Below are 15896 nucleotides of genomic sequence, written 5' to 3'. Positions count from 1 at the left end.
TCAATTTTAGCAAACAGAACATCAGGGGATTGCAGTCTAGGAAAAACTTAAATGCAGCAACAGAACTTGCTCTTCAATAGCACAGACAAAGTTATAGTAACTGATAACGGCTGGCAGCCTGACACATTCAGCATAAATATACTTTTTATTTAATTTAAGAGCAATTAACCACTGTGATGGTTTGCCAAAGGTTATGGAAATGTTTAAGACAAGAATGGATGCTTTTTGCAAAGATACTCTGGTTCAAAGAGGAAGGAAATTAAAGAAATCCTTGGCTCTGTGTTCAATGGGAGGAGAGATATCTATTCATTCTGACTTCACAATCTACACATCTTTGAAATATAAGACAATGCAATTCATATGGCAAGGATTTTATTTTCTTTCAGGGAAAATTTTCCTTTGAGGTGCTTCAGATGTAAAGCAAATCAGTAATGAACTCTAGATACACTTTTATTGGCTACAAGTTGAAGACTTTTCTACAATGCTTCTTACAGCAAGTGAATCATTCTCTGACTCGTTTGCTTCCTTGGATGAGCTGTACCTGCTGTCTAACCATACTTCTACAGACTCATCCTTGCACTTTTCACCAGTTTATGCTAGGTTTCTGAAGCATTAGGTTTCTGAAGCATGGGGGTTCCAAAACATGCATGAACCTGCCAAAGCAAGACTTTGTGGAGTAGAAATTTAGTTCAGTATGTCTCACTATACAGAGACCTAACGTGGCAGGAAGTTCTTCTGTTTAAGTAACTGTTTGTCACATCTTAACAAATGTCTTTTGTGGATTTAGGTCATTTTTCCAGAGTGACACCTGTCAATAAACCAGAAAGTAGACAGGCTCAGAGAGCACATAGCCTATAATAATCATGCCAAGAAGAAGAGTATTTGTTGCAACATCTCATGTAACAAAGAGTCTAATCTTAGAACCATGTAATGGTCCTTTTCATCACTGGCTGAAACGTGCTGATATAGAACGCTAGACAATTTTGGCACTTCTGAAGACAACAAAATTTCACTACTGGCACTCTTTAGAGCTTTATCCACAGAAGAAATGTGTTTCCTATCAAAATCTGTATTTCCACAATAGGACTTCAAGCTTCATCTTTCCTTATTCTTCTCCTTCTCAACAGCTTGACCTGCCCTCCCACACACTGGACAAGCATTTCATTTTTCTTTGAAAGTTTTGGTGGCATACAATCTGAAAAAAAAAAAAACAAAACAAAACAAAAAAAAACCCAACAAACCCAACAATTCTATAGTTCTTAGATATTCTGCAACTGACAAAAATATATATTAATTACAATCAGCTGAAATACACTCATCGTATAATGTTGTAATTCACCAAAACATCAGAATGGTATTTTCCAAATCTTACTTTGTATGGTCTAAAATATCCATCAGCACACATTTCACAGTTGATCCCAGTAGTATGTTGAGTACAGTTTAAACACACACCACCTCCTATATACTGGCCATGAATATCCATGCTTCTTTTCTGATCTGCAATACTCTGATTGTAATAACAATCTTCTGCTTTGTTATGACAGTTGCACTCTGAGAAGGAATAGAAAATAAATCCATATTTTTAATTTATATTGTATAACAGTTCCTATAACTCTGATATTATTCAAAGTGGAAAATGTAAGTAGCAGAGCACATCATCTCAAAATAGTGCTTTTTTTCCATTTAACTATGCTATATGCTTCATCAGTCCATATCTCTTAGCAAGTAAGCACTTTTCAAAGGCACTGTCACCATTGAAATAGCACTGTTTTTATCAATATTCAGTAGATCCAACCAAGACAATCCTGTCAGAATGGATGTCGATAGTGATGTGTGCTATTAGCAATAACTGTTCTTTCATTTTCTCTGCATTACAGAAGAAAATCTGCCTAATTCTTCTTTTATTTGTATTATAGACAGAAGTCTGAGAAGTCAACAATGCCACTACACAAGTACAAATTTGATTTAGGTTAGAGGGTACTTCAGTCCAAACAGTCACGAACACCTACTTCCCAAAGATTGACATTAAACTTGTGTAAAGACTTCAACTAAAAAGACTACTTTTCCATTCACAACTGTAAATTTTATCTAATTTGTTCTCAGCTGTCTGCAGCTTGTGCTATGCATTAGCAATGTGAAGAGAGAAAATGCACAAACCAGCGCCAGCAACCCATCCAGCCATACTGACAAATCTTAAGTCAATCTATCAGACGATCTGAAATATAATTGGCTAATAAGGAGTTTCTTTCAAAACATTTGTTATCAGAACGAAGTTGTTTATCTGACAAAATTTGTGATCAATGTAAGAAATCTGCGTTTCAAGTAGCTAACAAATGATTGATGCAAATCTGCTAGTTTTTACAGGACTATAAAAAAATCCCCAAGTCTCTTTGAAAAAGAGACTCTGACAGCTTTACTGTATGACAGCTCCACTAGCCAGGGAGTCATATTAGATAGAATATCTAAAATTATCTTAACAGTTATGATGCAAAGTAGGTCCTCTACCTTTAAACAAGCCCATAAAGGCAGTTAATAGTTTGTGGATTCGGGGAGAGAATTAGTATGAGAAGCAACTTCAAACAAGAAAAATAATAAGCCTTATGAAACTATCTAAACCTCTGTGCATGCTTACTTTCACATTTGTTCCCAGCAGAAATAGTTCCTGGTCTCCATGGTTTCTGGTGGTAGCCCGGACAGCACTTGTTACAGCTCTCTCCACATGTGTTGTGTTCACACTGGCACTGCAATTTCTAGGAATAAAAAAATTTGTTTTCTTGAAATATTTTTTACTGGATAATTTAATCAACGTTGCCAAAAGTCCACCAAATATCAGACTTACTCTAAAAAATGTCAAGACCCACAAATAACCCATGTTTACTTTTAGACTGCTCAACCATGCTCTATCAACTATTGGGCCTTTCTAGAACAGGAGGGACAGATGTCCTGTGTTGCAAGAAAACTATTTCTTGTTGTGCCCCTTAAATTGTTTAAACTGAATGTCAAAGAAGAAGAGTTTACTTCAGGTAAGTTATATTACCAGAGACCCAGATATGCTTGCACAGAAAAGGAAGACAATTTTAGCAAATAATCTCTGTGCACCATATTTTAAGATCTCTTTTACCCTCCTCTTTCACATTCTCCTTAGGCAAGGGCTTTTTTTTTTTTTTAATTGGAAATGTTGTTGTGTGAAAATAAACAAATGAAATTAATGAATACCTTTGTGATTTCATCCAGAGGGCAGCTTCGGGCATGGCCATAACAAATACACATGCCACCAACAGAGATGTCCTTTATTGAATAGTAGTACTACAAAAAACAAAGTTGAAAAAGGGATGAATAAAAGATATTTTCATGTATTTACATCTTCCTCCCCTTCCATATTTATGGAAGATAAAATACCAGCATTCATCTATTCTGTGACTTGAAAAATAAAACAAATACTTGAAAATAATAGAAGCTTTGAATTTTTGCTACTTGGTAAACCTTTCACTTTGTGATTTTTTTTTTCCTCTGTTTTTTGCTCACTGGTATGAAATACTAACTGACTTGGAACTTTAAATAAGTGTGCACAATTCCTCTGCTTCAGGAAGAAAACCAAATGAGTCCTCAGCCAAAACTGACTTGTAAAAAAAAAATCCTTTCTCTACCATATAAGAAGCCATGAAGCATAACATAATTGCTATATTTTAATTTCATTCTGGGGAGTATTAGTATGCTTTCTTAAAACAGAAACTCTGTCCTCCCTTAAAACCAGTTTGTGCACTGGCTTCCAGACCAGCTTTGCTGCTAGTGTGTAGGCAGTGTATTATTCTATCCAAATTCTTAGCTTAAAACCTGGTGATACAGCAGAGTATAATCCATTAATATTGCCAGGTGGTGAGCGAAAGCAACATACATAAGGATTTAATTTTCAAGGCAAGGAAGAGGCAGGAAATGACCATCTGGGTTTGGTTACAGCTGCGGTATCAACATGGTTGGCCTGTATGTACAACAAGGGAATGAAAAAGAAACATCTTTTGAGGATACTTCTAAGGAAAGAGTGCAAAACTCTCAGACCTAACAACCCTACAGTCATTTGGTTCAGGAAGAGGAGGTAACCCGGGGTGGTCAGACATGCTGACTCCTGGACTGTTATTTCTTTGAAGGATCTTGGAGCTGAAGCAAACTATCCTCTTTGATTTCGTACTTGACTTTTTATGTTTTAATTTTTTTTATTATGTTTAGTATTTCACTTTTTTCTTTTTAATGTTATCGGCTTAAAATACAAAAAACATTCAGGGACTCATCATGTACAGTAAGTTCTTAACTAGAGGGAAGGAGAAAAGCAGGAGTACAAAAGCAGAGCTTTATTTCTGACTGCATTCCCTGCTTCATCTTCTTTGTCTTGTTTTCTTTAAAATTCACAGTGTATGGCTCAGCAGCTGTGTGCAGCTTGAGGTTGAACAAGAAGCCAATGCTAATCAAATGCTACATACATACATACAGAAAGAAATAGAACACAGAAATAAATGTACTGTTGAACACTTAGAAAAGTTCTGCATCAGCCTTTTTATAAGACTATGTACAAGAAACTAAACACAATTGGTATCAACAACCGGATGTAAGGCCTTCAAGAGCAATAAGAAAACAATCCAGAAAGCTGGAAGTTATTATCTTGGTTTTAGCTGGTTGCACAGTGAGATACAAGGTGAGATATCAGGATCTGGGATCCCTGCCCAATAAACCCCATGTCTTGCGAAGATGAAGATGCCTAGCTTTTCATGCAAAACGGCACTAAGTAGTGCCAGGTGGGGTAGTACTAAGCCCTGGCTTGCACAAATACATGTGTTACAAAGGCAATAGAAATGCTTGTCCTCAACACCCTTGTTTCCCAGCTGTATGTATGTTTCTAATTTGAGCCTTTCTTTTTGGGGTGTATTTCTTGGCATTACAATACTATCAACAGACCTAAATATCACCCATCCTGCTCCACAGGAACATCCCACCTGCTCAGGCTGTGCATGAACCATTTCCCTATCGCCAGCAAGGCACAGCTGGAGCAGGTGTCCAATACTCTGCACTTGCGGTCTCCATGCTCACAATTCCCATATGGGGCAGCCAGAACAAGAACATCCAGATTGTATGCTTTAGAAATGCTGCAACTGAATGGGCACCTCCATGGCTGAGGTAACAGTGGGGCTGCCTTGAAAGTACCCACCAAACCCTGACAAACCCAAGTTTCTTTCTCCCTTCTGTACCCAGCTATCCAGCCAGACTTCATAGAAGCAGTGTCAATGCACAAGGATTGACTGTATCAGAGAAGCCGCAAATTGCAAGGGTCCTGGTGCTGCACAAGGAAATGCTGCCTGCATACATTCTTCAAGGCAAAAAGCTACAAAGGAAGGGGAAGAAGAAACACTTCTCATGTTCTTCTGTCCTCATCAGAAAGCCTACCTTCACAGAAAATCTAGAAGCCACTGACGTCCCAACCTATGGGTCTCAGGCAAATCAGAAGAGGGTCAAAATGGCAAAATACAAAGCAGAAATACTGCAGAACAGTTAGTTATGGTAGGTACTGTTCTTAGGAGCTCCAATAATAAATTCCTGTGAGAGCTTGAAGAAGTCAGCCTAAGTGCTTAGCACCTCTGTTTCCCCAGTTTCAATATCAAATTAAAACCCAGTTAATACTCTCAGAATTCTATCCTAGTATTTTATATTATTATTAATTCATGGGCATCAAAACAATTGATTGCAACAGCCTCAAAAAAATGAAGAAAACTCTCAGATGTCAAAATTCACAAGGGCGAGGTTTTCAAACAATTTTTTTTATGAACTAGAGCACTGGGTCCTGAAACCCTTGATACATCACAAAAGGTACTGCAGTTGCATCAAGAGCCACTTTAAGTAACATTGCCATCAGCCAAACCAATTTTTTATGGGATGAGAAAGCATTATAATCATTGTTCCTAGCATAATCATTCACACAAACAAACAAAACAAAAAGCAAACAGATAAAAAGCAATCTAAAAAGCATTTTCTCAGAGTTGATTCTGATAAGGTATTGTTTTTAATAATGTCAAAGTGAAGGCAAGACTTATTTAACAACCTATCAAAACAACTCTGTAAATGGCAAGGATCAAGTACTACACCTCCTCCTCAAACAGATCAGAAAAGGCTCTCCCATCAAGTCATACTGAATACCATTTATGAACAATCAGCTTACCCTTCTGGTAACAATGGGGTCTAGCTCTTTAGGATCATTATGGCTGAGAGTCATGAGGTCAGCATTAAGAGTTCTGATACGCTGCAGTCGTAGGCGAATGTATCGCGCAGAAGTAAACTCCAAAAGCTTTTGTGAAGGATCATCGGCACTAGGCCTACCGTTGATCAGTGATGTGTGAATCTAGAAAGAAGAATTGGCTTAATCATAAACACAATTGTGATACATTTGCAACAACAAACATCATAGTGTGAAGATTAGAGACGTAGAACTTAAGTGTGTTTTCCAGCAATTCAGGATGATTGCGATGTTAAACTAGCTGGAATTCTATTTCTTCTACCTGCAGGTGGAACTCCTTCTTCCTGACCCACACAGTTCTGAAACGACCACTCAGCTCATCACAGTCTCAAATTCCTCAGGATTTTGTGGATAGAGCATAAAGAGAAAAATAGTACCGCAAGCTAGTCCTTAGTTCCTGTGGTCTTTCTTCCTCTCCCTTATTGAGATGGAACATGTAACTCTGGCCACAAGCATAATTTTGTCCTTACAGATTTCTCCTCCACAACTAATAGAGATCTTATTGCACTGCATAATATGGTGCACATGCTCAAGCTGGGGTCATTAACCCTATCCCTTGCTGGGACAGGGCTGCCCAATCAACAAGGAGAACTCAGAGACATGAAAGCACAGTGAGAAAACAATCAAAAGCAAGGGGCTGCCACCACAAACCAACCAACCCATCTGGTCTCAATCTTTCTTGCACAATCCCGGCTGACCCCGCTAAGATGGCTTTTGGTATCAAGCTGCACAACTTACTCTGGCAACAGCCCCTTCGTCCTTTCCAAAGCAACTTAGGAACGCAAGGATTTAGTTTCATATGACTATGCAGTTCCTGCTCTGTTTTATGGAAGAAATTGAAAAATGAGACCTTGCAGGCTACAAACAAATGTTAACCAGTTCACTTGGTGTCCACAACAAATAAGAGGTCATGCTTTGGGTTTGTCAGCTACATTTTACAGTGCATGACATATCCTTATTTATGAAGAGTAATAGTGTTTCATATACTACTCTTGAATGCATAGCTTCAACTTTGATTAGTACTGTAAATATACATGTGTGTGTGTATATATATATGTACACACATAGCTCTAAAGTTATCTACTACTTGACTAGTAGAAATACGCTATAATTTCTATAGAGACCACAGAGGAACCTTTCCTAGCAGGAAAAGGAAGAAATAGTAGAGACAGAGACAAAGACACTAAGGAAGAAAAGGAATGATTCTCCATGTACACGGCTATATTTGGCTAACATATATATGTATAAGCTTATATATAGCTTATATACACTGATAAATTGGTATTATATCTTTTTGGCTTATTTGTCCTCCATAATTCAAGACTCTTTCCAAACGACTGTAGGTTAAGCCCCAGAATTCATCATGAGTCCTGACTTCATAACATGAATTTCTGGAAGCAGATCTTCAAGCAGTATAAATCAAGTGAACAATAGAACTATACCTCTTCAAACCTCTGAAAAGTCTAGCAGCCAAACCAGCAAAATGTCTGATTTGGCAAAAAATGTTAACAACTGACATCCACATTTAGGCATGTCGTCTGTTTACCCTACCAGATCTTTCACACCAGGGCACTACAAGCTGACTGCAGAACATTGGGATGCTAACAAATGCTGGATACAAGGTCCTGTAGAGATCAGCTGGTCTGCAGGACTTCCTATAGACCTGTGCTTAAGTTCAGTATGTTGGTCAGAACCAATTACAAAGCACTAAATATACGTATTTTCAAAAGAGTGCCAAGATTCACTAATACATGTTGTGAGAGACTCTGTGCAGAGAATATTCCTGTCTGTCTGCCATTTGAATTGTGAAGAAGCAGCCTGTCCTTTGTGAATGAGAGCTTTTATGTGAGACTGTTGATCTGCTTTGTAGTAGGAAGGTTCTGCGGAGGGATCTGGACAGGCTACAGGCTGAGGCCAATAATTTGAGATTCATCAAGTGCCAGGTCCTACACTTCGGTCACAACCACCTCAGACAATACTGCAGGCTTGAGGAAGAGTGGCTGGAAAGCTGCCTGGTGTAACAGGACCTGGAGGTGCTGGTCAACAGCCAGCTGTACATAAGCCAGCAGTGTGCCCAGGGGGCCAAGAAGGCCATAACATCCTGGCTTTTATTCAAAACAGTGTGGCCAGCAGAACTAGGGAAGTGATTGTCCCCCTGTACTTGGCACTGGTGAGTCCATACCTCAAATACCATGTTCAGTTTTGGGCCCCTCACTTCAAGAAGGACACAGAGATGCTGGACCATGACCAGAGAAGGGCAACAAAGCTGGTGAAGGGTCTGGAGCACAAGTCTTATGAGGAGCAGCTGAGGGAACTGGGGTTGTTTAGCCTGGACAAAAGGAGGCTCAGGGGCGACTTTATTGGTCTCTACAACTACCTGAAATGATGTTATAGCAAGGTGGGTGTCAATATCTTTTCCCAAGTACAAACAATAGGACAAGAAGAAATGGCCTCAAGTTGTGCCAGAGGAGGTTTAGATTGGATATTAGGAAAAAATTCTTCACTGAAAGGGTGGTGAAGCATTAGAACAGGCTGCCTAGGAAAGTGGTGAAGTCATCATCTCTGGAGGTATTTAAAAAACATGTAGATGTGGTGCTTAGGGATCCAGTTTAGTGGTGGACTTGACAGTGTTAGGTTTACAGTTAGACTTCATGTACTACACAGCAATTTAGTTCTGTTATTTTTTTATGTTCTTATGTTTTTATGTTACTGCACTCAAAAAAAATGTTCTAGTGTCACCCTATTAATTCTGTTAATTCTGTGTACATCAGGAAAAATAAATGAGAAAAAAGGTCACTAAACTGAATCTCTGGTATTCCTGGATTTGTAGGTAAATGGCCTATCAGACATATATTACAAGAGGCACTGTTTGCACAGAGTCAACCTAAGGGTTTTCTGGTTAATTGTCTGGAGAGACAGGTTAAGTTTTTGTCTGATCTGTGGGGCATATACTGATATCACTGCAACAAATATTTAAGTGAATGGGACTTGATGTTATGAATTTAATTGTTTTGTTCTTGCTGAAACATAGTTTTAAGTTTATGTGAAAGTTTGACTTTATCCCTTTAGCTGTATACACTCCAGCCTTTTTTTAACAAAGGAATAAGAACATACTGGCTTCTATTAAGCTAAGATTTACTAGCATTCTCCATGGGATAACGCTGCATTTACTATCACACTCTTACATTATAGCATTCACAATAGAATAACCACTGGTTTTAATGTACCATTTCATTATGTGGCTGCCTCTATGCAATAAATTACACAAGTACCATGAATAGAGTTTGTTAAAAGCAAGAACAATCAACAGTGAGGCTGCACAACTTGTAGCTCTTTTAATTATGCTACATCCCTGAAACAATGCCAAGGCTTGTTTAGGAGTTCCAGCTGTGCCAAGCACTTCAACAGTGTTTGCAGCTTTATCTCACACAACCAGGTGCTTCTAACACAGGGTTTTTCTTTATTAAATAAAAAACCTGGCAAAACATAGAGCTTCTGTTATAGTCTTTCAGGATAAAGCAACTAATAATTCACAGCTAATACCTACCATTAAATTATGTGGAGGTAAAAACCAATTAGTTTAGTAACAGGAATATATCGAGCCAAAGACAAGTTTCATCCCAACATTTAAAAGTTTGCTGTACTGGTACATGATGTAAAGATAGTATCATTAAAGAAGAATAACAGATCATCGGTAGTGCTGAGGACAATGAACTCTGTAACTGTAATCGAAATGTTTTCAAATTGTTATTAGTCCATGTTCTTACTCTCACATGGCAAATGCAAAAGCAAACATACCTCTCCATGTTCCAGAGGAACTAGTCTGGAATAATAGGAGGTACAGATCACTTCATCATCTCTCTTGTAAGTTGGCGGCCCAATTCTTGGTGTAATATTATAACGAGTTAAACATTCAGTATCGCTAATTGCATAATACTGCCATGGTCTGAACTCTGTGCCATCTATGGAGCGTTCCAAAATCCAGTTTCCAGGTCGTGGAGCATTAGCAGCTTTGATGATGACATAGGCAACTTGAAAGACCTAAAAAAATGCAAGAAAATTTTAACACTTCATTATGCTAGGTAAAAGACCACTAGAAGCCAACTGGGTACCAAATTCAAATTTTAAAAGCAGTATATGGTTTGCCTGGGGAGAGGGTAAAATTTGGTACAGTGACTCTGAATAAAATTTTTGCACAAACTTCTGACAAAAGGCTTTACTAACAGAAATATGTATCTTTTTTTGTCAAAGCTCTGAACATTACAACAAAACATGTTTACGTGACTAAAAAAAGGACTAAATTCATTTAATGTATCATTCTGTGTTAATGCAATAGCTGAAGTCTATATCTACCCTGCACATTTCAGTATTACTTGTGTACAGCATTCTTTCTACAGCAAATGTGCTTTCTAACTTTTCTGAACCACCAAAGGCTTCAAAGAACTGTGTTGGGGTTTTTTTCAAAACAGCTTCAGCCCAAACAGCTGTTTCACATTTTAGCTCGGAGTTTAATCCTCACTAATAGCATTTCTGATAAGCTTTTTACACCCTATATTAAAGATCTCCATGCATTCCATTTTCATTCCGTGTTAAAGTTATTTAAGCAGAAGATTATTTACAGACACTGCTGAAAACACAGAGATGAGTAAGATGAATGTGACAAATGTTAGCATGATAACCTTATTTAAGAATAGTAGCTCTTTTAAGATGTGTACTCTCTAAGCTATACAGGTATCTTGACTGTTTTTTGACAATCCTAGGTCCAAAGTGAAATCCCCATGCACACAACAGCACTGTTCAATACTTCTGTGGGTAGGCAGGGTAGTAATTAAGCTTGTATCACCTTTTAAATGACCTTGTCATGGCAGCCAGATAACCTGCACTGACCCCCTTTTAGCTACAGCATTAGACACTTAACACTGAAATGCACTCACTGTAAAGCTACTATCTTCTTCCCTACCTAATAACTATCACATCACTTCACTTAAAAAAAGCTGTCTTTGCAAATTGGAAAGATTTTTATATAGGAGCTTAATGTTTTACATGCACTAGAATATCAAGACACATTTAGATGAAAGAAAAACGCCCTATTATTCAACCATTTCAGAGGTATGTATTTTCACTTGATCAGACTGCCAGGTCAGCTGGTATAATCATCATAATTCCTGTCTGCATGTGCAGTATTAATACCGTCTTGAGCTCCAATTTGGCTACTATCAGTTCTTTGAGACATTTTAATTGTTTGATTTTTTTTTTTTTTTTTTGGGGGGGGGGATAGTTTCTATTTGTTTGAGGTTTTATTTCAATACAGATTAAAGCCAGAGCAAGAATACCACTTGCCCCATAAAACCAGAATTTATTTTGTCAAACGGAGAAATAAACACACAGAGATAAATAGTAACTGCACCGTGTGCGTGCAATTCAGGAAACTACTTTTGAAACAAGATATTGTTTAAGTAAACAAAGCTTTGCTTAGGATATCTTGCAGACATAAGAAGGAAAAAAAATTGTTGATACTTATCTTCTAATGACTTACTAGATTTAATACCTTAAAGTCAAACAATCTCAGTTTTGATTAAAATCAGGCTTAACTTCAAACATGATATTCACTTGGTCTGATTTTTTTTTAGGCACTGCAGCTTTATCCTTTCAGACATCAAGCACATACAAAAAGAACATTTCCAGTTGTTTCAATAAATACGAAAATTTACGCAAGCTGAGGATTTTGTCTATTGATTTATATGACATTTCAGCAACGCAAGCATTAGTAAACAAAAAGAGAAGTCATCTCACTTTTTAGTCACAGCCTTACAATCTTAGAAATAAAATATTTCTGGAGCCTGTGAATCCTTTGTTGTTCAGAATTTGATTAAAGTTAAGTGAGTATTAAGAATTATAATCCAGCCTTCATGAAATGAAGAGTCCCTTTTAAATAAAACTTATTTCATGTCAACAAGCTCCAACTGAAAAAAAAAATGCTAAAATACGTGCTTTTAAAGGGAAAGGAACAGAACTCGGGCAGACTCCCAAGTCAAGCAACTGTATTCCCTACATACAACCTGGATTTCATTGGTTCAGTTAGCAGTAGTTGAGTTGTATACCTGTTTCACACTGGGTTATGGACAAGTAGAATTGGGAGTATCATCATTTTGGTACCCTTAATCTGAAGACACTTGTATGAGACAAGAGTCAGTTGTATGGGTATTCTCTCCATCAGAGAAAAGAACTGCAGGAAATTATTAAAACTAGTAAAGTTTTGTTGACTGATCTTAGGAACTACTATGCAATTCCAAGTTCCTTTATAGTCAATCATCTCTCTCAAATGCATAAAAGATGCAAGACTGGAACCCCGATTTTTTTCAAGGCCATGGTAGAAAGTTTGCCCCAAAAATCTCTTATATGTATTTTATTTATTTATTTTTCCTCTTTGCTTGTTGTCATCAATTATACTTCCCTACTTGTTAAACAGTCGGCTGAACAACAAATGATCTACTTTTGATTACATTGAGAATTTTCAAGACCCATTCATTACAGTTTGCAGCTGATGTAGCCAGTTTTAAATCCAGTTCCAAGTAGTAACAACGAGCTACCCTTCATCACAAATTGCAACCATTGCTGCAGAAATAAAAGATATTCACAAGAGTATGCAAGTTAAATTTGTTTTGAATACCAAGTGTCTTTGTGAGGGGGGAGGAAAAGCCAGTTAAAGATAAAAACTTTAACAGCAACTGTGCACATATTCAATGCACAATTCAATAAATTACATCTTTTCAAGTCATTTTTTTTCCAGAAAATCAGCTGCCATGCTTGGTACTCAAGACATCTAGGGATTGATTTTTTCCTCCATGCCTACAGTTCATCAACAGTGAAATGAAGATGTTTGCCACTATGAACCCAAAAGAGGCATTAAAATATCAGTGAATGGTTCTATAAACATTTAAGTATGCACAGTGTAAAAAAACATTGCCTTCTTTTTCCCCGGATCCTCTCAACTCTCTTCCATTTATGCACACAGCCCAGAGGTACCCAAAAATACTTCACAGGTAAATTCACAGGATAATGAATACCAGCAACACCAGGAAAAATTGTCAGCCCTGAAATAATACAAGTTAAACATAGAAATGAAAGGATTTTGTATAAATGCACCTGCAGTCAAGAAGTCAAAAAACAACCTATCAGTAGGAGTTATATTCTCAGGGATTATGTTACCAAGCAACAGAATGAAGCTGGAGGAAGGGATTAAGGTGTTCCCAGGGACTGCAGATGAAAATGTTTTAAGGAACATCAGCAGGTAGGGGTTTCACAGACCTCATATCCCACAGCCTCTGCAACCCAAAATGGATCTGAACCAGAACTACATGTAAGGCAAGCTGATTTTCCAATATCCTTAGAGTACTTATTTACAGATTTTTACTTTTATTAGCACTTCAGGTTTGATCATCACTGAAGGCAGTATCTTACCACTTTTCACATCCATTCTGTGTCCACCAACCAGCCACGTAATAAACTTCAGCTATGTGGCAAGAACTAATGATTTGTACACTTTAATTTGACTGTATAGCTTTCCCAGAACTCATTTCCTTATTAAGCTACAAGGGTAAAAAGGACAAGCCAAAGCAAGTTAGCAACTCCCAAGCAGTCATAGATTAGAAGTGTCATTTTACAGGCATTTCAATCCTGACTGTACAGACCAGCCAAAAAACTTGTACTGAAGAACTTCTTTGTAGCAGCAATACCAATGTAACAAGTCACTTATGCTTTCTTTAGCCTTTCTAACAACATTGTTTCTCTGAATGCAGATCCAGCAACACCAAGGGCTTCTTGAAACAGATTTATAAGTGAACCCTTCTCCCCATTCAGCAGGAAACTGCATATTTTTTTGACCATAAATTCAGCCAGCAGTGGCCATGCAGCAGATGCTAGGCAAATGTCCCCATTTCCAAGGGCATGGTCAGTGCTCTACAACCCACAGATACATGCTCAGACAAGCACAGTTTCCTGGTAGTCTTTTTGGATCAAGTCTCCCAGTTATACTTTTCAATTTTACACATGCAGAGACAACAATAAGGGAAGACACTGCCTTTTCATATCTATGAGTATTTGAGCCCCAGGCTCCAAAAGTGAAAAGTTAAAGGGAAAGATGAGTCCCAACACACTTTTTTTCTCTAAATTTCAGAAATGTTTAATCTATTAAGAGCAGAGGTACCAACTGCTACTTCAAATGTATACCCCAATTCAAATCCAGTCTACCTGACCTTGAAACACCCTGAAAGGAGGATATGATTTTAGGACTTCAGTATCACTTTCAGTGTCTTACTGCATACCTTACTGAAATCACACTGGCATAACATGAACCTTGGAATGCAGAAGACTGAGAAATGAACAAGCCTGGAGGAATGCAAGGCTCTTGGCAGACTGGTTCCTCCTATTTTCCCAATATCCTACAAATTCAGCTAAATCTTTCCTTCATGATGACTGCAGAAAGAAAATCTAAAAAACAGCTAAATATGTTTTTCAAAATAGCATGACAATTCCTGTAGTGAAAATGTGTATTACAACTAACGTTACTACACAGTTTAAGTTAAACTGCAAAATCCATTCTGTTCAGTGTTGTCAACACGTATAAACCTGGTTACCAGAAAAGTCTCTTTTTCTCAGATTTTGTTTTACTGTCCAAGAAGTTTAAAATTAATCTGTGCAAACTCTCAAAGAGTAGGAGACTACATAAAGGGATATTCTGAGTATCGGCCTGTAATGTTCACAGAAAAGTCTTTTTAAGGGATAAAGATGGCTTCAGGCTCTTAGAGACTGTGAGGCCTGGAATCTGCTTGCAACATTTTGCTCTGAGGAGTCTGTGATGTTAAAAGTGCAAAATAAACTAAATCAAATAGAATTTCTAGTCTCCTGAATTATCTTTTCTTCAAGATTTTGATTCATTATGTGAAGCCGTTGTTTTGGAATAGAAGAAAAACTCATTTTACTCAAGAAGTATAGGAATGTACAGATGAGCACTGTGAGTCTTGCATCATCAGTTTTATGAAGTCACAAAAGGCTTTTAAGGGAGCTTGCCACATACAATAAATTAGCATTGATCCAGTGAAGTCAACAAAATAATATCCTTTTACGTCAGCAAAGGATTTGTCCTTACAGAAATCTTTTTGCCAATCAATTTAAAGATAAAAGCCCTGTACAAATCATATTATAATATTCTTTGTCACTTTCTAATAGCAGAAACTACAAATTACTCTTACATCAACCTCTTAGTGGTAACCCAGTATTCACAAAATATTCATGAGCTACAACTTAATCGAAAGTAGGAATGTTTTCTCAACTTGATACTACAGGCCTTCCAAGAACAAGTGGTCCTGCTTTACAATTCCAGAACTTTATGATATAGAAACTTGTGCCTTTCTGCTATGCCTAGTACAAAGCACCTTTAAATAGTGTGAAGCATGGTAATAAAAACTGAAGAAAGTATTCTTCATTTAATGGTGTGGCAGAAATATTTTACAGCTGGTCCGAGCACACTGCTAACATTTATAACATTCAGCATTTAATTTATTTCATTATAATTTCACAAAGTAGCTGTCCAGAGAAGTCAAACTCAAGTAAAAATGCT

General features: G+C 37.4%; 1 protein-coding gene across 1 annotated transcript in view; it reads right to left on the bottom strand.

Moving 5' to 3' along the window:
* Positions 1–15896, bottom strand: part of LAMA1 (laminin subunit alpha 1) — a 107422-nt gene that overhangs the window by 66643 nt on the left and 24883 nt on the right. Inside the window, exons 4-8 of the mRNA XM_040588521.1 lie at positions 10076–10318; positions 6203–6382; positions 3217–3306; positions 2633–2750; positions 1373–1551 (exon numbers count right to left, since the gene is read on the bottom strand). Of these exons, the coding sequence (XP_040444455.1) occupies positions 1373–1551; positions 2633–2750; positions 3217–3306; positions 6203–6382; positions 10076–10318 (810 nt within the window). The remainder of the gene's footprint in view (positions 1–1372; positions 1552–2632; positions 2751–3216; positions 3307–6202; positions 6383–10075; positions 10319–15896) is intronic.

The sequence above is a fragment of the Falco naumanni genome, chromosome 3, assembly GCF_017639655.2.
Source record: "Falco naumanni isolate bFalNau1 chromosome 3, bFalNau1.pat, whole genome shotgun sequence".
Taxonomy (NCBI): Eukaryota; Metazoa; Chordata; class Aves; order Falconiformes; family Falconidae; genus Falco; species Falco naumanni.
This window is presented reverse-complemented; position numbering and strand designations above follow the sequence as displayed.